Here is a 23,193-nt window from a genome sequence, read left to right as displayed (position 1 = left end):
AATGGTGGCATTGTCACACCTGTGTCTTTTGAATACCCAAACTCTTCAGCATGACATACAATTGATCATCACAGCCTGGCACCCACTTGCTAGAATCTTTTCTCTGTCTTCTGTTCAGCCATGCCAGCTTACAAGGTATTTCTCAAACATCCCTTCTGTGTAGACCACCACACTTTTGCGGGTTGTCCAGTCTCTGGCAGATTCTTCTACAGCAAGATAAAAGTTACCACTGTATCTTGGCTTTCACAGTCCCTTCCCTTGGGTTCCCACTGAATTCTGTACAATTGTCTGTCTTCCCACTTGGAGTCTCAGCTTCTCCAGGCCAGCGGCCTCTCTCTGGGCGGACAGAGCATGGTGCTCCAAGTCAACAGACACTCAAAAACATACTTGTTACGTAAAGCAGCCAGTGCTCACAATTCCTCCTTCACCTGGTGCCTGCCGATTGCCCTGTGCCGCAGTGTTCTCATGCGTGTAAGGTGTGACCAAGCCCTGGTGTGACTCACTATTTAACAAGCATACCAGAATTTATATATCCAAATGAGAGCTGCGTCCTTCAAAGTCTTCATCCAACGAGATTGAGTACTTGGTCCGGTGATGCCGTCACTGCCCCAAAACACTTTGGGAACTCTTCTGGAAACGACTTGGGTGTTATAGCATTTTCTTGTCAATATCCTCCATGGTAACCTCTTCCCTCATTGCTTTAACATTTCCTATGCCCTGAGCTGGCGCTGGGTGGTAAGCAGATAAGTCAGACATTTATTCTGTCCTCAAGGAAGTTTCTGTTTGGTGAGGGAGATAAGATCTGGACAACCCCTGCAAACAGGGTTCAGTGCTTGGGGTTGATTTTCGGAAAAAGCCACAAGTCCTTTGGTTTCAGCCTCCCAAACAAGGGGGAACCTCCAGCTTTAGGCCAACGCGTCCGGGAGCCTTCCAAAGAGGATCGCGAGGACCTCTCTCCTCAGGGAGACACTAAATACATTGGGCACGTTGGTTTGGATCTGAGACTCCCACTTTACGGCAGGATTCTTCGATCCAGTAAGCCATCAGCTGTTTCAGGGTGGATACTGCGCTCTCCTACCCTCCATGCCTGCTTTCACCGCATCTGGTGGACACATAATCCACGTTGGCTAAGTACTCCTCGAGCTCCTCGCGCCCAAAAGGTGTCTCCTACGTGACCACTTTGCGCGCCCTTCCCCCCACTCGCTGGATCCCGGTGGCGACGGCTGTTCAGGCCGCCGGGGACGCAAGGGAAGGACTGGACAGGCCGCTGCCGGGGAGGGCAGGTGCGGGGGCACGGGCGGCGGATCTGGGAACGGAGCCCGCGAGTTCCTGCTTCCTGGTGAGCAAGTGTCCTCCGGCGGGGCCGGGGGAGGGAGCCCCCCTTCCTGCGGCCGCGCGCCCGCCCCTCGCCTGCCCCTCGGGGACCCGCGCGGGGGGACGCTGGAGACGCCCAGGAGGCAGGGCGCACCCCAGGGCGCCCCCGCCTCCACGAGCTCCAGCGAAGGAGCCTCCGAGACTCGCCAGGAAGGGAAGGAACAGGGGGGCCCGGGACGAGGACGGCTCGGCGCCCGGAGATCAAAGAGAAAGTGCGCGCGCGGGGGAGCGGCCGAGGCCGGATCCAGAAACCGAGGTCAAAGTTGAAGGGTCCCGGCGGCCCCCCTCCCCCGGCGGGCTCCCCTCCCCGGCCCCGCCCCGCCCCCGCCCGCGGCGCAATCTCCACCCCGAGGGGCCGGTGGCGGGGCCGCCACTCCCTCGCGGTCCCTCCCTCAGCTGCGCGCATCCCATACCAGCCCTCATTCCGCGCATTCCAGGCTCGCTCCTTTCAAACTCCAGGCCGGGGGGTGGGAGGGCCCGCAGCTCCCGGCTCCCCGCCCGCGGCCGCGTGCCCCGCAGGTGAGTGGCGCCCGCCCCCGCGCGCCCCGCGCGCCCCGCCCGCCCCGCGCGCCCCTCGGCCGCGTGCGCTGCTCGCTCTTTTCTTTGCTCCGCGCCCCTTTCCCGCCCTGGACCTCCCCGCCCGGGCTCGCTGCGCCCTCCTGCCCTTTCTTCCCCTCGCCCTCCGCGCGCTCCGCCCGATCGCGCCCCGGACCGTCCCCCGCGCCCGCTCCCCGCGCGCGACCCGCGGCCCCCGGGCTGCCTTCCTCTTGCGCGTTGACTCACTCCGCCAGGAATAGGGATCTCCGGTGTTTTCCCGTCAGTCCCATTCTGGGAAAACTCCTCCCTCCGCGCGCTCCGCTCCGCGCCCCGCGGCCGGCCGGCGGCGACTGGGTTCGGCGCGCGCGGGGTCGGCTCGGTCCCGCGGCCCCGCCCTCCCCAGCCCAGCTGATCGGTCCCGAGCCCGCGCCCCCGCGCCTGACCCGGGTCCTGTAGTCCTGCAGCGCCGGCCTCCCGGGACCTCGGCGGAGCCGCGGCTGGAAGGTTGCGCTCGCGGTGCGCCCCGTGGAACTGGCGTAGCGCGCCCGCCCCGCCTCCCCGCACCCTGGGACCGGTAAGCCGGCGGGAGGCTGGGGGGCTCGTGGGAATTTTCGCGGGGGCCGGCATCTGGGGAGGTGGACGGGGTTGGGGGAGCCGGCACGTGGGGGCGGCGGGTGAGGACCGTGCGGAGGCGCGGGCGCAGGGACCGGGCTGGGGGAACGGGTGTCCCGGCGCGCAGCGCAGCGCCCGTGCCTCCGAACAGCGGGGCGCTTTCAGACTTGGGGGAGACAGCCCTGGAAGTCGCTTTGCCGCAGTGGAGGGGACCTCTACGAAAGGTCCCAGCTCTCCGGGGCATGAGAAGCCAGTTGTGTACCATCCTGGGATCTGGAGGGTCCGGGGAGCAGAACCCCCACAGCGCACCCTTTCCTAGCTGGTGCACTTGTGTGAAGGAGGGTTCAGATCAGGAGGAACGGGAACCTCCGATGAGCTAGCGTGGCCTGCCGACTGCCCTGTCTTTGTAGCTTTGCGGGTAGGTGAGGGTGATAGCAGGTCGCATGTGACTCGCCCTGGCTTTCGGGAGGCCGTGTTTGTGTTGGACGTGAGTGTATTTCCACCGGGAAGAGCACAGTCCGTGTGAAACCCCACTATCTCCGCTGAGTACTGAGTACTCCGTGCCTGGCCACGGCTCTTCAGTGTGCGTTTCTCGGTGAGGATGTTGGTTCCAGGCACGCTGTTCTTCCCCGGGTTGTTTGTGTTCAGGGATCATTTGAGGTGGTTGGAGTGTGTGGCCCCCAGGCTCCATTCCCTCCGGCCTGGGCAGAGCTGGAGGGAAGCTGTCTGTACCTGCCTCTTGCGGACAGCTGTCTTTCTGCCGGAGAGGGGCTTCTGTTGTTGCCGGCAACAGTTTAGGGAACAGCCTGGTTGAAGGGAAGGTGAGGTCCTTGACTTTTGTTGGTGGAGCAGATTGTGGAGACCCCCAGAAAGAGGAGACCATTTTGAATCTTGAGATTTGTATAGACTGCTCTTAAAATTGGCCTCAAGGACAAAACGGAATTGCTGGATACCGGAAGGCACGCCTTCCTGTGGGTCTAGAATCAAGTGGTACAATCCTTCGTTTTTCACCACTTGTTGCACCACTTGACACTTTGCTGTGGCCAGGGGGCCGTGGCCAAGGGACTGGGGTGGGGTGCTGTTGGCATCAATCCCAGCAGGGTGAGGCTGCCTCTGGTTTGACAGGTGACCTGTGAGAAGACCCTTTGTCTCTGTTACCCCATTTCTTCCTTTCTTCTTTGCTTTCTATTTTTTTCCATCTGGGGTTTTGCCATTGGAAACATGAATGGCAGAGAGCAAGGCACACTGTCCAGGAGACTGGCGGAAGTGACCTGGTATGTGATGGTGATGATGGGGGTGCACCCAGGCACCCCTGGCCCCACTTCTTTCTTCATCCCCGCAAGATGCTGTAGGCATGATATTTAGGACATTTGGAAAGGAAGGAACAAGTGGCTCTCTCGGTGCTGTTCCCCCATTCACCCCAAGGATGCGGATGTCCTGGTGGGGGCATCCTCACTTGCACCTGTGCAGACCAAGTATGTGCCTGGGGCATCCAGGGTGTCCACGTCCTAAGGCAGCAGTGACGGAGCTGAGAGGGTTCATGCTTGGGGTTAGAAATATCTGGGTACAAATCCTGACAGTCACTCACTACTTTTAAGCTCTCAAGCTCAGCTCCCTGGTGAGTAATAGAGGAGGGGGGCTAATTAATATCTGTCTAGTTGGTTGTGAAAATTCAGTGATTGCAGAGAGCCTGGCATAGTGTGTGGTACATCCCGGAGACGCAAAAGCCAGCTTGCTAAGCTTCTTTCAGCTCGGAACCTCTTTTCCCAGGGACCTCTCTGCACCGCTGTGTTCATTTACGAACAGCTCTGCTGTGTTCATTTATGCTTATTTTGCAAACATGAATTGAGCACTTACAGTAGGCCCTGCATGAAGTTCTTCATGTTTAGGAACCAGGATAGCTAGAGACCCAGGTGGAGGTAGGGCTAGGGTTTTATCACAGTGTCTCCTAACACCTGTGTTCTAATTTCACTTCTGCTTTGACCCCAGGGTAAACCGTGTGGACACTCTAAATGCTAGCATCTGATTCCCTCGTTTTATTTATTTATTTATTTTTAATTATTATTTTTAAGATTTATTTTATTTATGCATACAAGAGCTGGGATGTAGGCCAGAGGTGGGGGGCCGGGTAAGAGGATTCACCAGAGACAGAGCGGGGAGCAGAAAAGGCGGGTTGACTGAAATACACTGCTGAGGGGAGCAGCAGGTGAGACAGGAGAGGTCTGCTGCGCCATGTGGGTCAGCTCCCTGGCCAGGGATCGAACTCGTGCTGCAGTGGCTGCTGATAGTGGCCGCCTATAGCTTCACAGTGCTGAGACTTAACTCCTTGCACCACCAGGGAGGCCCCTGATACCCTCATTTTAAAGATGGGGAGCCTGAGGCCCCAGAGGATAGTAAGGTCAACCAGTGAGTAGCAGAACTGGGCCAGAATCCCATTTTCACTTAGCAATCTGTCTCCTGCTCAAGGATCCCAGTGCCCAGACTCCCAAGCCACCTTCATCTAGCAGGCGTGTATCTGGAACAGTGTGCCTTGGGCCGTGTCTTCCATCTTGTGGCTCAGATAAAGTGGTTCGGAGGCAGAAATACTCCCCTCCATCCCAGTGGAATGCACAGAACTATAGCATCCAAGGATGCCTGTTATGGAAGGGTCCTTCTGGAGGTCTTTAAAATGATGCCTCCTCAACCTCTATATGTTACTCTGCCAGGTAGAGGTGGGTCTCCTGTCTTTCCAGATCTCCTGGGATACACATAATGTCATAGCCTCCTTTGGCTTCCGTGCTGGAGTCACAGGGTAATACCTGTGCTGGTCACAGGGCAATACCTGTGACTGGCCTGTGGCTCCTCCCCTCCCTCCGGTGGAAGCCTGAGGATTCTGGTCATCAGCTTTGCTCAGTTGAGGTCAGCCCTGGGGCAGTGGGGGAATAATGCAGGACTTATGAGGGTGGCTTACCTTGCCTGTCTTCTTTTGCCCCTCATGACCCTTTGTTGGCAGACTTGGGACAACAGCTCCCTTTAAAGCTCTGAAATTGGAGCTGAACAGCTGTTTTCCAGCCTTCCCCCTCTGGAGGGGGGTAACCGACTTAGGGGCCCAGGTGGAATTGGGGGCAGGGCTTAATACTGGGGTACAGTCTCCAACTCTTGTGTTGTAATTCCAGTGTTGCCTAGACCCCTCTGGAATGACAGTTCTTCCCTGGCTTTTGCTGTGTCAGTTTAGCTGTCCTCTAGATAACTGCACGTCTCCTGTGTGATCCGGCCTGGAGTTTTCTGCTGGTAGTGACTGGATCTTTGGGAATATTTTCACTGGAACTGCTGTCCCTAAGATCCCTGCCCACATCCTCCGGCCTTTATACTGGCAGGCTCCCTGGCAGCGGTGAGGGTAGGCGGGCCCCCATGGGTGGGGACTTGCTTCCTTTGACCCAAACTTCATGGGAACAATAGACTTCAGAGGAGTCACCAGGGGCAGGAAATGGGAGCTGTGCTAAGGCAGGGGTGACCCTCCTGGGGGATGGGATCGCATATCCGGCCTGAAGGAAACGCAGGGTATTGGGGGCAGTGCAAAGGGCACTGGGGAGGGGCTGATGACACACAGGGTGGGCCTCTCCTCCGAGGGGGCTGTTGACTCAGTGAAACCTGAGCTGCTTAGGGCCCTTTGTTTGGCTGCTGTGCTGGTTTGTGTCTTGCTTGCAAAGGTGTTGTGGTCTTTGCCAGCCTCCACTCAACCCAACTCAGTCTTGCCAAAACCAGGTCTTCCCCTCCCCTTCAACCCCCTGAGATGTCTGTGTGAATCCTCCCGGCTGGGATAAAAGGCTCGTTTTTGATTCTTCTTGGCTGACCTCCATTCTGGCATGGAGCCTTGAGCAATAGCTGACTGGGGAGGTGATCTCTGGCGGAGCTCTGGGTGGGGAGTCCATAGACCCAGGTCAGCTGGGTAACAAGGAGGGATTTTTTTTTTTAGCCACTGTCAGAGCAAGAAGACAACCAGGACAGGCAGAGGGAGAGTCCTGCTTGAAGCAGGTGGTGGAATGCTCTGGAAGGCAGAACACTCTTATCTCGCCTTCATCTTTGTCTGGATAGAACAGACTTTGTGAAGTGCTGAGGGTTAGGGCTCACTGAGCTGCTCTTGTGAGTTCAGGTCGCCAGATTCTTACCTATTGATCAGGTTTTGAGAGACAGACGGCAGTGGGTGACGTGGGTGACCACAGAACACTGCAGGGCTGGGGAGGAGCCCTGAAGAATGGGAGAAGGGAAGGGTGGCTAAATAACAAATACAGTCTTGATTTGTTTCTTCAGGGGCCTGAGATTTCCAGGGGCTCCTGGAAAGGACAGGCTGGTAAACGTCTTACTGATCCCTTGCCAAAATCCAGGTCAGATTTTTGAACAACCAATTTGTGGGAACTTCAAAAATGAAGTTGAGTAACCAACAGGGGTTCCTCTGAGTCTTGGGAAAAGACTCTCATTTGGGTGGCGGAACCTTCAGAACAGACTTTGAATCTAATGATTTTCTTGGGTTCAAGAGAAATAAACACCATCAGGCCAATCCAGCAGTGAGATGGATTTGTAACTGGTGGAAAAACTACCCTGGGTACTGAGCTCCCAGCACCCTGGGGTGTTTCCGGTGGTATACCACGGAGCTCTCTCTCTCTGGCTTTGTCCTCTATCAGTTCTGTGGGTGTTTAGGAGAGCAAGCCGATGGCAAGATAGAACCAAGACTTGAAACTGTGTTACTGGACTAGAGGGCTGAGATTAGCAGAAATATGAAATAAACTTTTTTTTTTTTCCCTGTTAAAATTAGTACAGGCTCATTGTAGAAAATCTTTTTTTTTTTTTTTTTAAGATTTATTTATTTATGCATACAAGAACTGGGTTACAGGCCAGAGGTGTGTGGGTGAGAGGTTTCATCGGAGACAGAGTGGGGAGCAGAAAAAGCAGATTGACTGAAATACACTGCTGAGGGGAGCAGTGGGCAAGGCAGGAGAGGTCTGCTGCGCCAGGTGGGTGCCTCCCTGGCCAGGGATGGAACTTGTGCTGCAGAGGCTGTGGATTGCTTCATAGTGCTGTGTCTTAACCCTTGCGCCACCAGGGAGGCCCCAGAAAATCTTTATTAAAGGAGAAAACAAAGTGGTACATAGTACCAACTCAGCGATGGGCATGGTTAATATTTTGGTATAGATGCCTCTAAATCCGTGTCCATGCAAATCTGTATATTAATGTAATTGCAATTATATTCTAGTCTGTTTCTCCCTACTGAATACTTTATTTTATTTTATTTTTTTGTGGGACCTTCGCCGTTGGCCGGGGATTGAACTGGCTCTGCAGAGGCTGCGGGCAGCCTCGCAACCCAGTGCTCACCTGCTGCGCCACCAGGGGAGGCCCTACTGAATACTTTATAGTAATATCCCATGTCATAAAGAATGATTTAAAGCTATAATTGTAAGACATGGGTAATATTACATGAATACATTTTAATTGCAAACTTCTAGACTTTTAAAAATTGTTTTCAGTTTTTAGCCATTGAAAATTACTTGACATCTGGCAGTGTTAAACTTATAAATGCAATCTGATGGATTTAAATGTCAAGTCTTGCATTCAAGTTCAAAACATCAACTATATAAATGCAGACTATGAACTTACTATCGCGTTTGTGGAAAGACTTGAGGTTTTTGGTTGATGAAGGAAGGGGAAGGGAGACAAGCATTTATTAAGTGCTTACTAGGTGTCAAGCTTTGTTCTAGACATTTTAGCCTATATTGTCTCTTTTAACCCTCACAGCAGCTCCTTGAGATAGGGTTTGCTTGCTTTTTTTTTTTTTTTAAATGCATGCAAGAACTGGGGCACAGGCCAGAGGCTCTGGGGTTTGTGTGCGTGTGCGTGTGCGTGTGTGTGTGTGTGTGTGTGTGTGTGAGATAGAGAGAGAGAGACAGAGACAGAGTGGGAAACAGAACAGGCAAATCTGCTGAAATACACAGCTGAGGGGAGCAGTGGGTGAGACTGGGTCACCTCCCAGGCCAGGCATTGAACCTTGTGCCGCAGCGGCCGCTGACAGCCTCACAGTACTGCGACTCAACCCCCTGCACCACCAGGGACTCCCTTGTTTGTTTGTTTTTGAACTTCTATTAAAGAGGGAAAAAGCCACAAGGAGATCATGCTAGGGCTGCAGAGTGAACCCAGGCCAGCCTGACTTTTCCCTCTGTGTCTCTAAACCCTGGGTGGGCTGGAGCTATGGTGGGGTCTGCGTCATGGAAAACCTTTGTCTACTAGGCTGTGTGATGCTCCAGCCCCCTTGTGAGCTGGAGGGTGGGTCCACGAAGCCCTGTTAAGTACTTGAGTTGGCGATACCCTTCCATAGCTGAGGTTGTGAGGGACCTGGGTGCTGCCATCTCTCACTTCCAGAAGGCACATCCTCTTTGGAGCAACAGCAGAACAGGTCTGTTGGACCAGAAGTCTAGACTTCTCTGTGTTGGACTAGAAGTCTGGACTTCTCCATGTAGACCACATGGAATTTCGTGGTGTAGTGTTAGGTAGAACTTGCTGGGGATGCTTTGGAGGAGGTCTCCTCCATGTGGTTCTGGGCCTCAGTTTCTCCACCTGTATTTAGGTGGGTATTATGTCAAGAGTAGGTGGTAAGGGAAGTATTTTTCTTTGATGTTTTCACAGGAGGGAGATAAAGCCACCCCCGAGGCTGGAGGTAAGGCTGAAATGTGGGGTATGAAAGGGCAGTCCTGAGACGTTAGAGGGGGCAGAATGGAGTGATGTAAGAATTTGCCTGTGCCCCATCATCCTTGTACAACTGAATGAGCAAGGAGCTGGGACAGGCTGGCAGGGGCACATCATCCCAGCATGGGGGCACATCATCCCAGCATGAGTGGCGGCTCTGAGCCCCGACTTCAGAGCTGTGCCGTCCTGTAGAAATATGATATGAAGCTGATATGTGATTTATCTAGGTGCCTCATTTCAGTTATCTAGGAGCCAAGACAGAAAAAGAAATGGGTAAAATGAATTGGGCTTATATATTTTATTAAGCTACTGTGTCTAAAATAGTACCATCGAAACAGGTAATGAGTGGTAAAAAGTATAATTGAGATGGTTATAGTTAAAGTTTTTCCTACAAAGCACGAGAAATCGAGCATGTATTCTCCATGTAACAGCATCAAGTTTGGGCTGCCACTTTTTAAGAGCTCATTTAGCCACATGGGTATGGAGACTTGGGTTTGGACAGCAGCTGTACAGCCAGCCTGCCAGGTTTTCAGTGTCTCTTCTGCCTCTTATCAACTATGTGGCCTTGGGCAAGTTATTTCTGCAAAATGTGGCTGAGAATATTAATAGAACCGACTCCATAGGGTTGATGTGAAGATTAGATGAGTTGTTATCTGTGAAGTGCTTAGTTTTTCGCATGGCACATGCTAAACACTGTGTAAGTGTTCATCAAGTAAATGACCTGTAAATGGTCCTTAGATCCCACACAAGCTAGTATGTGAGCGAGGGAGAGGCTAATGATGCGCTTGGAAAAACCCAGTGGTAGTGGCCCTTTGGTCTCACTGGTAGGCCTGTGTCTGTGCCTTGTAGTTCCACGTCATGAATCTCTCAGACAGACCTGATCTGCTATTGCCGCAAAGAGGGCCTGCCTTCTGGAAGTGAGAGATGGCAGCACCCTGATGACCGGACGGTTGTTGAACAGGTGTGTCCTGGGCATCAGCTGCTCGGGGCTTGGAACCATGTTGGGTGGCGTGGAGGAAGCAAAAGCATCCTCAGAAATGCTCCATCGTAAATTGCATGACTTCATGTTGGAATAGGAGGTGATGTCACTTCCAGCACTTGGGGTTTAAGCAATCATCAGGATGCTTATGCAAGAGAAGAAGTAAAATTGTACCCGTGGCTTCTGATACCCTCTGAGAACACTGCCAGTCCCTGCACCAGCAGCCCTCCTGTCTTGGCATCAGCTCTGCTTGCACCTGCCCTCAGTTCATTCACAGTGGACCCCGTACACCCCTGGAGTGTATGGCACAGTGCCAGGTGCCTTGGGGAAGAGTGTATCATGGAAAACCTGGTCCCTGTCTTCAGAGAGCTTGCTTTCTAGCAGGGGAGATAGACCAATAAACTGCAAGATGAAAGAAAGGCTAATTAAAGGCACAAACAACTGCCAAAGGGGGCGCCTGGTAAAGGATGAGTCATTCTGGTGGGGCTGGGAGGGGCCAGGAAGGCTTCATAGAGGAGGAGGCACAAGCTAGCTTTGAAGGGTGGTTGGGTAGGGTTTTGATGGCTCTGTGTGTGTGTGTGTGTGTGTGTGTGTGTGTGTGTGTGTGAGAGAGAGAGAGAGAGAGAGAGAGAGAGAGAGAGAGAGAGAGAGAAGGAAAGGAAGGAAGAGGAGAAATATCTGAGAAGACAGAAAAGGTAGTGAGTTCAAGGCGATGGTCTTGTAAACTAGAAGAGGGAAGAAAACTGTTGTATTAACGAGGTGAATTTGAGCTGTGCCTTCTAGGCAGAATAAGGAGGAATTTAAATTTTTTCTTGGTGTGAAAGAGCTTTAATAGAATTAGTATGCATAGAGAAAAAAGGGAAGGATATTCTCTATAACATTTTCCCAACAAAATCCCCCGAATTCCCCATCCCCATGTAGGTAAATGCTCAGCCAAACAGCACCTGGCCAGAAGCTCAGCCCCTGGGGCCTGAAAGCTTGCCGCAAGTCTAAGGTACCTTCTGGTGGGGAATCACAAGAAAGGGGCTAGTTAGGTCCCAGACAGCCAAGACAACAGGGGAGATTCAGAATTCAAAATGTACTAAATGATCCACCGTGAAGTCAGGACAGTGGCTACCACTGTTTCTGTCAAGGACCAGGCTTCCCCACGTGTCTCTTCTAAGTCTTCTTCCCAACAGTATTGGGGTGCAATTCGGCCATAGAAGCAAGACAAAGGATTTATTTCAAAGTTATTTTTTAATTCACATACAGCAAAATTTACTCTTTACAGTGTACAGTTCATTGGGTTTGGACAAATGTGTATTGGGTGTTGACCACCATGATCAAGATCAAAATAATTTCCTTGTGTTGCTGCCCCTTTGTTGTCCATCCCTCCAGCCCCCCATGTCTATCCCGTGACAGCACTAGTCAGTTCTCTTGGAACTGCTTTTTCAAGAATGTCCAATAAAATTGAAAAATATGTAGCATTTCGGTCTACTTCTTTCACCCATTATGATGCCTTGAGATTCACCCAAGTTGTTGTGTAGTCAGTAGTTTGTTCCTTTTGATTGCTGAGCAGCAGTCCATTCTATGATGTACCGCAGTGAATTTCCATTCACTGGTTGAAGGGTTTTGGGGTTGCTTCTCAACGTTGTTTGTAGCCGATTATGATTAAGGCCAATATCTACATTAATGGACAGGTTTTTTGGTGAACATAGACTTTCCTATCTCTTGGATCAGTACCTAGAAGTGGGATTGCTGGGTCGTGTATGTTTAATGGTTTCGGAGACAGCCAGGTTTTCCAAGTGGCATTCTTTTGCATTTTTACCAGCAAAGTCTGAACGTTCCATTGTTCCCCATCTTCAACAGAGCTCGGTGTTGTCAGACTTCTCTTTGTTTTTGTTTTTGTCACTCTGCTAGGTGTGTAGTGGAATCGACTTGTGTTTTTAATTTGCATTTCTCTAAAGACTAATGACGTTGAACACCTTTTCCCGTGCTTACTTGCCACTCACAGAACAACTGGTGAAGTGTCTTTGAGTCTTTTACCTGCGTTTTCTTTTTTTTTTTTTTTTAATATTTTTTTAGGTTTTATTTATTATTGCATAGAAGAACTGGGGTGCAGGCCAGAGATATGTGGGTTGGGGTGGAGGATTCACCAGAGACAGAGTGGGGAGCGGAACAGACAGATCTACAGAGATACACTGATGAGGAGAGCAGCTGGTGAAACAGGAGAGGTCTGCTGTGCCATGTGGGTTAGCTCCCTGGTCAGAGATTAAACTCAGGCCGTCCTCAGTGGGCCTTGTGGTGGTAGCACTGAGCCTTAATCCCTAGGCCACCAGGGAGGCCCTACCTGTGTTTTCTTTTGAGAGTCCTTTAGTATTCTGGATACAAGTCTTTTGTCAGAGGTGTGATTTACACATTTTGGAGAAACTCAGGGAGAAAACCTCCAGAAGAAGATGACAGTTGAATGTCTAGTAAGAGTTTGGTGCCCTAGTAAGAGTTTGATGCCCTTTCTTCAAGTGCAAAGGTGGAACTGGGTGGCGAATGATCAATGGATAAGAGGAGGGAACAGGGCTCTCCATGGAGTTCTGTTCTGGCTTCGCACCTGCCGTAGAGCCCTCTTCAGATAGGCACAGGTGAGCCTCTGGGTTTGCTGGGCACCTTCCCTAGAGGGCTTGGCTGCTCCTGGTCTCCTGCTCATGACTCACCGGTCAGGCCAGCCCAGTCCGAGCAACAAATGCTTATGCCCAGCCTGGGTTTCAACTACTTCCATGGCCTTATTTCCAAATTGGATGACCACGCATTCTGGAATGGGAGGTGGGGCATTTGAGAGGCCTGTGGGGGTAAGTGCAGCTGGTGCAAGAGGGAATCAGTGGGGTGAGTTTTCTGGGGCAGGGTGGGTCCCCTGTGCTGGTGACCCCAACCTGGGGTCTGAGGGCTTTGAGTCACTAGAATTTCTAAAGCAACTCTATCCCTGTCCAGGCAGGGTGGCTTTGAGGCAGAAAAACATTTCTATGAAAAGTGACCAAGGCTAGGATGGGTTTGCTTCCTGCCTCTTGTCCGGGCTCAGTCCAGCCTGCCCCACTCCTGTGTCCCTGCTGCAGTGGCACTGTTAAGATGCTGATGTCTTCCTTCTTCCCTGGGGCAGGCCTTTTCCAGGGATGATTAAGCTGGAAAGCATGCCAGGCTGGTTGCCCTAGGGATTCCCCGTGGGCTCCGTCTTGTTCCTTGGTGCTGTTGGTCCTGGAGGGCTGCTCCCAAAGCTGAGAGTTCCTGTCTGGCTCCTCTGCCTGGTCAGGGGTGTACCCAGGGCTCCTCACCCCCATCCCCAGCTGTCTAGTGCTTGCAGCACCTCGTGGAGTGGGACTCACCACTCTCTCTTTGGGGTGACCCCACTCAGGGCTGGGGAAACGAGCATTTGAAGAGCAGTGCACGGTGCATGTTGTTATAGTTGCTGCTGCCAGCACCTGGGGGAAGTCGGCTTTGATGGCAATCAATGGCCAGTCCTTTTAGCAAATACTCCCCGCAGTTCATTATCAATTGATCAGTTTTGCGATCTGAATTTTTGCAGGACAGGTCTGTTCAGTAAAGCCAACTGGTCTGCGCCAGTACCTTTGCCTTTCCAGCCCTTTTATTACTTCTGCTTTATTTTAGAATCTTGAAGAAAGAATCTCAGGAAACAGTACAAGACCATCTTTTTCCCCCTTTCCTTTTCTCCTCCTTTTCCGCCCCCCAAACCAATTAACAGACTTTATTTACCTTTGAGCAGTTTTGGGTTTACAGAAAACCAAGCAGATTTTGAGCAGATAGTGGGACGTTTTCTTTCTCTCCCCACCGTTTCTCCTGTTACTAGCATCTTGCACCAGCGCGGTACGTTTGTTATGGTGATGAGCCATTATTTTGGCTTACTTATTTTTTTTCTTATTTATGTTCTTACATCATTCTTCATTTTTGGACAGTATTTGGTTTCTCCCCTGAGGTGTAGTCCCAGTGCCTGGTGCTCTTCCCTCCCCTGTTTCGACCCCTCTCGCTCCCTGCTGTAGGCCTCAGATCTATGGTCAGCTTGCAAGTTTTGTCTTTTTTCCTGACCCTCTGTTGGGTTTCTCTATATTCCACCTATAAGTAAAACCACCTGATATTTATTTTTTCTTCTGACTTATTTCACTTAGCATAATCCTTTCCAGCGGCATCCATGTTGCCACAGATGGCATGAGTTTATTTTTTTTTTGATTGCTGAGTAGTATTCCACGGTGTTTATGTACACATTTCGATTAGGCCGAAAGTCCATAGTTTACCTTAGGGTTCACTTTACTGTACATTCTAAGGGCTTGGACAGATGTTTGATGTCGTGTACCCACCATTACAGTATGGTGTGGGGTAGTTTCCCTGCCCTAGAGATCCCCTGTACTCCCTCCGCCTAGTCATCCCTCCTCTGATCTCCTTTCTGCTTCCATCATGTTGACTTTTCCAGAACGTCATTGCTGGACTCATGGTCTGTGTGGCCTTTTCAGGTTGCTTTCACTTAGCAATAGCTCTTTAGGGTTTCCCCAGGTCGTTCTTGGTGACTTGACAGCTCATTTTTTTTTTTTAAAGATTTATTTATTTTTATACAAGAGTTGGGGTACAGGCCAGAGGTGTGGGGGGGTGAGAGGATTCACCAGAGACAGAGTGGGAAACAGAATAGGCAGATAGACCGAAGTACACTGCTGAGGGGAGCAGCGGGCGAGACAAGAGAAGTCTGCTTGCCATGTGGGTTGCTCCCTGGCCGGCAGGGGAATTGAACATGTGCTGCAGAGGCTGCGGATTGCTCCATAGGTTGCGTCTTAACCCCTGCGCCACCAGGGAGGCCCTGATAGCTCATTTTTTTAACCACTGAATAAAACTGCTTTACCCACCTTTTCTTTTTGTCAGTGGGGACAGAAGGGGGTGCTTGGCTCAGGCGCCAGGTGTGGCAGGCTGCTGGGCTGAGCTTCTTCCTCGGAACCTGTTGGGAGGTGCTTCCATGTGGGCACTTTGCTGGGCCCGAAAGAGGTTTCATCACAGCCTCTTCTCCCCCATGAGCGGCTCCACGGGTGGGGTGGGGTGGAGTGGAGTAGGGAGGGGAGTGGACACCCACCTGCTGTGACCCACTTTCTGGATGTTTCAGGGCTAGGCCCACAGACACCCACACGCCTGGCTGCTTGGGAGGAGCGGCTGGAGGCGGCTTCCCAGGCCCCACCCCCTGCATAGCGAGGCCTTGGGGCTGGAGCCAGTATGCAGCTATCTCCCTGCTGCCCCTGGGGGTGGGGATCTGGGAGGCCTCAGAGAGTCTGCTGGCGGGTGCAGCCTAGGGGACCTAAATCCACTCAGGAATGTTATCTCCCTCCATTTCTCCTCAGCGCCAGCACCCACTGCCCTGGAGACTCCTCCCACTGGCCTGCTTCCTGGAGCACCTATTTACTTATCTCTCTGGTGTGTCTTCCTTGTTCCTCCTGCTCTGCTCCTTCCTCCCTGCTGGGTCCTTGGGTGGGAATCCTCCTCCCTGCTTCTCATCCCTCTGTATCATCCCTCCGGACCACAGAGGAGCCCTTCTAGTGCAGGTCTGAGCTCACAGCTTATGGACGCAGCTGAACTTGACCACTCTCAGTCCCATGAGGAGGCAGCATTAGTACCTCTGGAAAACTCAGAGAAGTGTAGCTTGACTGGGGCTACAGGGCCAGTATGAGGCCGAGCCTGGTCTGAGCCCATGCCTCTGACCTCAGAGCCTGAACAGGAGTCTCTATGCCCATCACGTTGGTTCTGGCTGGGCAAGCCTGACAGGGTCGGCCTGTGACTTTGGTTCCAACACACGTAGGTGGGATTGTGGGTTTTCCTTGCTTGTCTTCGTTCCTTTCAACCTGTCCTGTTCCTCTTCTGTCCTGCAAGAAGGTGTGTAAGCCTTTCCACACTAAAAGGGCAGTGGGGGTAGGAGGTGGTGCTATGCTCTCAGCTCTGCAGCTGCTCCCTGTAGGTGAGGAAACAGAAACTTAAGGAAAGTTAAGTAGCTTGCTCATCACCGCAGAACAGGTAAGGGGCAGATTACAATCAGGCTATAAAAGTTTCTTTACAGTGGACCAGGCTTCTGCTGTGCTTTCCTGGAGCTTTGAACTATTAGGAGAGCAGGGTACAGCTTAGCACTGAGGGAGGGTGCCGGGGTGGGGGTTAGTTCAGGCACTGGAACACCGAGGTTTGTTATTTTATAAGAAGGGCGCTTTCCCAGCCTTCAGCAAGCCCTGGCAGGCCTACTGCAGTCACACTGGGACAAGTGTGCTCCAGCTGGGTCCATGGCCCGTCCCGGCCCGTCCCAGTCCAGTCCTTTCCTCTGCTGGTTGATTTCTTCTCCTCCACTCCCCTCTCTTCCTTAACCCCTGGGAACTGTCCTGTCCTGTCCTGTCCTTGTCTTGAACTGTCCTGTCTCTTCGTTTCTAGTTATAAGTAGGTTTATTTTCTTTGTCTCTTGTATTTTGGGCTCATGTCTCTTGAAGTGCTTCCTTCTTCCCTTTTCTGTTCTCATCTATATCCTGGTGCCTTTCAAAGTATTTTGGTGGAATATATGTAGCATAATAATGTACGATTTTAGCTATTTTCTAGCATGTATAGTGCACCGGCATTAAGTACTTGACAATATCGCGTTACCATCACCATCCACTGTCAATACCAACAGACACTGCACCCATTAAACACCCGGCTGCTCTCCGATCCCAGCCAGTGACCTGTGTTTTATTTTGTCTGAACTTACCTATTTTACACATTTCATGTGAATCAGGCACCATTTGCCCTTCTGCGTCTGACTTATTTCACGCAGCATAATGTCTCACTCTTATTTAAAGCAGAACCATATTCCATTGCGTGGACGCACCTGTTCGTGTGTCCATCTGCAGGTGGACATTTGGGCTGGTTCCCCTTGAGGCTCGCAGTATCTTTTGATATTTCTCTCTCCACCAGATTGAGTGGCCCTGGGCGACTGATAAAATCTTCCTCCGTCCCCCCAAGATGTTTACCTGTCAAGGTTTTGTTTTTTTTTTTAAAGATTTATTTTATTTTATTTATACAAGCACTGGGTACAGTCAGAAGCGCGGGAGGGTGAGAGGATTCACCAGAGACAGAGCAGGGAGCAGAAGAGGCAGAGTGACGAAGTACACTGCTGAGGGGAGCAGCGGGAGCGGCAGGAGAGGTCTGCGCACTATGTGGGACCCTCGCTCGGTGGCCGGGGATTGAACCGGCGCTACAGAGGCTGCGGGCAGCTTCACAGCCCAGCGCTCAACAGCTGCGCCACCGGGGAGGCCCTTACCTGTCAAGGTTTAACGAGTTCCCCTCCCTAGCTACAGGGGCCTCCTATGATTTGTGGTCTCTGTGTCCTGTAGAGCTGTGCTGCGTTAGCAGATGCTGAACCATTATCCTGAGGGCCTCTGGCACGTCTTACCAGCTAATGAATTCATGATCTTTGCTTTATGTTTGCTGCTGTTCAGAGGTGCCTTATTTAGCATGTGGTGTTGATCTGTCACCACTGAACTCACATCAAAGGGCCTACCCCTTACCCCTGAGTGGGGCTTAGCTCATGTGTGGATTTTCTCTGTCAGCCTCGTCCCAGCCTCGCTGCTTCTGGGAACCCTTGGTGGCACTTCATCACTACACTCAGGGACCATTTTAATTTTTTTTTTTTAAGATTTATTTATTTATTCATACAAGCACTGGGTACAGTCAGAAGCACGGGAGGGTGAGAGAATTCACCAGAGCCAGAGCAGGGAGCAGACTGATGAAGTACACTGCTGAGGGGAGCAGAGGGCGGCAGAAGAGGTCTGCGCGCCATGTGGGACCCTCGCCCGGCAGCTGGGGATCGAACTGGCGCTGCAGAGGTTGCGGGCAGCTTCGCAACCCAGCGCTTAACTGCTGTGCCACCAGGGGAGGCCCCCATTTTTAATTTTTTAAAGATGATTTATTTATGCATACAAGAACTGGGGTGTAGGCCAGCGGTGCGTGGGGTGAGAGGATTCAGCAGACAGAGTGGGGAACAGAACAGGTGGATTGACTGAAACACACTGCTGAGGGGAGCAGTGGGCGAGTTAGGAGAGGTCTGCTGTCCCATGTGGGTCACCTCCCTGGTTAGGGATCGAACTCATGCTGTAGTGCCTGTGAATAGCCTTATAGTGCTGAGACTTAACCCCTTGCACCAACAGGGAGGCCCTTGGGTACCATTTTAAACCACAAAATCAGCACAGAAATCACAAACATGCAGAGACCTGACAGTAAATAGACCACATAGAGGACACGTGTACAGCAGAGCGCTGGGCCTGGGAGGCGACATGGCCCTGTCCCTCAGGGTGGATAGCGCTGCTCAGCGCAGGCACATGTTGCAGATTTAGTGAGTAGGTGGATTTGAACATAGGGAATCGGTAAATTCTGTGACTCATAAGGGTCACTGTACTTGCATCCTCATAGGGTGCCCTGGACCCGGCTTCTAGGCCAAAGGACATAGCAGGAGCCTATGACATGTGACCTTGTAGTCAGGGCCTGGCATGGAGGATGTGCTCAGGATATACATGGTAAACGAGCCGGGAGATATTAGGTGTGAAAATAAGCAGGGGAGAATTCTCTTTGGCCAGCGAACCTGCTTATCCACATACGGGTCACCTGCCCCTCTCCTTCCTGTGACCCAGCTCTCCTCTTGTGGAGAGGCACCCAGATGGTACTCACGTGGTGGTAATCGTGTAGCAGATGAGGGCAGCTAAGGCTTCTGGGCCTAGCTCTAACCATTTATGAGGGCTGTTAGCAAGTCACCTGTCAGGCCTAAAGTCCCTTCACCTGGAAGCTAGAGAACACTTTTTCTCCTCTGAGATTTTCCCCTCACTAGGGGTACCCTGCATCCCCTTAACTGTGCATTTCTGAACTGGTATCCCTTCCAGAGGCCATGGAGTTGTGCTAGAGAGGGGCCAGTAAGACATGACAACACAGCGTCCCTTAGCTGGCCAATCCAGGGTCTGGTGGCCTTTCCTGTTACTCTTCACATCTGACTTAAATCCTTCATGATGCAGAGTCAACCCTCGTTCACCTCCTCTTGTCTGCAGACTGTTGGCATAGCGGTTGAGAAGCACTGTGGGGTGAGCGGTGTCTTGTGGTGGGGTAGGACTACAGAAGTGACCAGCACTTAGAACTTGGACTTGCACACAGCGCTTCCCCAGAGGAGCCCGGGATCTCCACTGAAACAGGATGCTGCTAGCTACCTCCAGGGTGTTGGAAGGAGAGCAGCGGGTGCGCCGTGAGAGCAGCGAGTCAGGAGAGGTCTGCTGCGCCATGTGGGTAGCTCCCTGCCTGGGGATCAAACTCGTGCTGCAGAGGCTGCAGATAGCTTCACAGTGCTGTGCTTAACTCCTTGCACCACCTAAAATTTCTCCAGACCTTAGTTCCAGAGTCGGTATACAAAAAATGTTTATATCTCTCTATATTTATTTTCTTTTTCTTTTTTTTTTAAGATTTATTCATTTGTTTATTTATTTATTTATTTGTTTGTTTCTTTTGTTTATGCATGCAGTGGGTACAGTGAGAAGCGCGGGAGGGTGAGAGAATTCACCAGAGCCAGAGCGGGGAGCAGAGCAGGCAGAGGGACCGAAGTACACTGCTGAGGGGAGCAGCGGGTGGCAGGAGAGGTCTGTGCGCCATGCGGGACCCTCCTCTGGTGGCCGGGGAGCAGCCCGGGATCGAACCGGCGCTGCAGAGGCTGCGGGCAGCTTCGCAACCCAGCGCTCAACCACTGCGCCACCAGGGAGGCCCTCTATATTTATTTTCAACTTCCTTGTGGTATGCTGACAAAAAGTAGTACGATATTTATAGAGTGTACATGGTAGTGATTTGTTATGTGCATATATCGGAAGAATTCCTCCCTTGTTATTGATTAATATATCTGTCTCCTCACATGTTTATCTTTGTGTGTGAGAACATTTACGTTCTCCTCGCGGTAGATTGCAATTTTCCAATAGTGCTGCCGCCGTGTTTGACAGAGGGTCTCCAGACCACATTCATCTTAGAGCTGAGGGTTCATTACCTTTACTGCCTCTTCCCATTACCCCCGATCCCCCACAGATGTTTGTTGATGGACAGGTGTCTAGACCCACCCTAAGCAGGAAAACAGTGTGAATAAACTTGGGGTTCAGGAGTCTTGAGACCACAGGGGGTGGAGGAGGAGCAGGGGTGAATCTGGAAGATCGAGGGCCACTCTCCTGGCTTCCTCTCTGGGAAATGAGCTCACTGGGGTGAATGGTCAGAGCCACGGCCCAGCTCCCAGATCAGGGAGTTTGCCGAGTCTGTATCTTGTATTCCTGCTGCAACATGTGCGGCACCCTGTGGGGAGAAGCCCAGTGCAGGTGTTCTGGAGCCACAGCCATGTCAGGCCGCGCGAAGCATGTGGGGCGCAGAGCTGGGGTGCAGCTTGGTGAGCCGCCTGGCAGATTAGTCCACGAGCTGAAGGGGGGTCCTCTTCTGGGGCTGAGGCAGAGTGAGCCACTCCCCCTGCGCCTGGGACAGATGTTTCTCATAGATTATGATGGGTCTTCTGGAAGGAAACTCAGGCTTTCTTTCCCCCGCCAGCATCTCAGTTAGGGCATCATTGGGGTGACAGGCAGTTCTTCCAGAGGACTTGTGAGAGAAGCAGCAGAGCAAGTGTGGAGACATCGGCAGGTGGGACATCTTGGAGCCCAGAGACAATAAGAACCAATGTCACTGGCGCCTTTAGTCTAGATTCCAGAACCAAACAGCAGGGACAGAGGGGGCCATTTCGGGCCTCTCCTAATGGTCTCAGTTTCTGAATGACCCCAGGCAGGCTTCATAAACCTTCTGTGTTGGGGTCTCCCATCACTTCCAGTTTGGGGTCAGGGATCACTGGGAGGCCGCTATGACATGTGGTAACCCCTGGAGAGTGACACTGTGGTTAAAGGAAACGGGTACTTTGTTCTTGAGCAGGGAAAGTGAACAGTGGACGAATCAGCTCCACGGGGATGACTCTGCTGCCTGGATCCCCAGCACTGAGCAGGGGCTAGGCGCGCGGTGATGTCCTAGAGTGAGAAATACTCTGGTTCTCAACTAGCTGACGGCCCATTCAGGGGAGAAGGTGGACCAGGTGCCATTGCTTTTACAGGGCGGGCGTTCTCATGCGTGACTTGTATGTTGGGGTCTTGAGAAGCCAGGGTGAGTCAGGTGGGGTTTGCAGATCACTGATGCCTGTGGAAGGGGGTGGGCTGTGAGGGTGGAAGATGGAAGTCTTGAGGACAAACCCCTGGACCCAGACAGGACTGGACTTCGTGGTCTGAGGTCTGGTTTTCCCTCTCGAAGCTGTGGTTTCTCCATTAATAACCTGGAGTCCATGAGTTTCTTCCTGTCTTGAAAGTGGTTTGGGGGAGCTGTTCTCATTATTAAAAGTGATGAGTTCCTGATTCTTATGAAAAATTCCTGAGTAAGTGGCATCTATGGCCCCTCCAGTGTGTCTTGTTTGGGCCTGGGTGGGTCATTGGTGGACTCTTGGGAGTGGGTAGGGACAGAGTAGGAGGCCTAGGAGCCAGGTCAGGGATTATTTTTATTCCTCTGTTTGTGGCACATGACCCAGGCTTAATGATGCCATCTGTTCCTCCTCTAGCTCAGCCTGGCAAGGTCCACATGGCCTTGCGGTACTTGGGAAGGAGGAGCAAGAGGGGCTCCTTTTCTGGTGTTGGCTTACCTCTCCCCCACCCCCCCCTTCCACTAGTCTACTAGTCTCAGGGCAGAGGCTACTTGGGAGGTTTGCCTGCTGAGGGAGGCAGCTGCCAGGCCTGGGGCTGCAGGCTGGGAGGCTGGGAGGGTCCAGCCAGTGAGAGCTGTGGACCTGGGGCAACAGAGTCACACAGGTCTGGGAGGCTCTCCATTTTGGTAATGAATCCCGTGGCTCAGAGCCTTGGGTGACCCGCTGCCCTGCTTTCCCTGGGACAGACCTAATCTTGGGGACATGGAGTGCAGATCCTCAAAAAACCTCACCCCTGGGGCAGTGTCTGTCACGAGTTTCTGGTTCTCCCCAGGCCTGGCCTCCCGCTGGACTGCCCCAGGCCCAGCTTTTTGCGGGTGCCAAAGCTGCTTGTTTTCTCCAAGCAGTAGACCTACCTATCTCCGCTCTGGTAAAGGAAGGGTCCAGAGACCACAGCCTCTGGCTCTCAGAGGCTGCTTCTTACGAGAAGTCAGGCATCCCTCCTTTCTTTCTCTCCTAACACTTTGGCCTCCAGAGCTCCCTCCTCCTGAACCCATCTGTGTTTAGTGTCAGGTCCCAGAAGAAAATTAGGCTTAAGCCAGGACGCATAAGGCCTTTTAGGTATTAATATTATTAATATAACAGTAATTAATGGGAGATATTAGGGCTTAAGGTATGTGCATCTTACTGATCCTTTTAGGGCTTTAGACCTTCTGCGCGAGGCATTCATACTTGTGGCTTGGTAATAATGGTGCCTTGTCAGACCCTGTCTAGTTAGCATCTCACCTTATTGGCGATCACATGGACAGTCACCCCTCTCCATGCCACCATGGAGTTCCCCAACCTCTGAGCAAGGCCACTGGGCAAAGTCTCCATGGTATGCCTAGATGCCACTACAGAGTTCCCCTAGGAAGAGGAAGTTCCCCGGGTGCAAGCCACGTGCTTCTGGGACAGAAAGGACCTTAGACCAGCGAGAGCAGCCCCTCTTCTTAATTTTATAGATGAGCAAACTGAGGCCCAGACGCATGGAGGGATTTGACCATGGCCATACGGTTGCTTATACTGACCCTGTCATTTGACTCCCACTCATCACACTTTCATTTTACAGACCTCCCAAATAAATCCCAAAGGCATTTATTGTGCCAAGGTGCAGGCATGTACTGCACTTTCTTTTTTTTTTTAAGATTTACTTATTCACGCATGCAAGAACTGGGGTGTAGGCCAGAGGTGCAGGGGTGTGTGTGTGAGAGGATTCACCAGAGACAGAGCGGGGAGC

The 23,193-nt window shown here is 52.0% G+C and overlaps 1 protein-coding gene across 1 annotated transcript in view; it reads left to right on the top strand.

The window, feature by feature from the left end:
* Positions 1-351: 351 nt before the first annotated feature.
* TEAD4 (TEA domain transcription factor 4) overlaps positions 352-23,193 on the top strand; it is a 64,804-nt gene continuing 41,962 nt past the window's right edge. The window contains exons 1-3 of the mRNA XM_054696786.1: positions 352-476; positions 1,161-1,339; positions 1,771-1,893. Of these exons, the coding sequence (XP_054552761.1) occupies positions 352-476; positions 1,161-1,339; positions 1,771-1,893 (427 nt within the window). The remainder of the gene's footprint in view (positions 477-1,160; positions 1,340-1,770; positions 1,894-23,193) is intronic.

The sequence above is a fragment of the Talpa occidentalis genome, unplaced genomic scaffold, assembly GCF_014898055.3.
Source record: "Talpa occidentalis isolate TD23 unplaced genomic scaffold, MPIMG_talOcc4v2.1 talOcc4.16, whole genome shotgun sequence".
Lineage (NCBI taxonomy): Eukaryota > Metazoa > Chordata > Mammalia > Eulipotyphla > Talpidae > Talpa > Talpa occidentalis.
The sequence above is the reverse complement of the archived record's forward strand: the minus strand, read 5'-3'. Positions and strand labels throughout refer to the sequence as shown.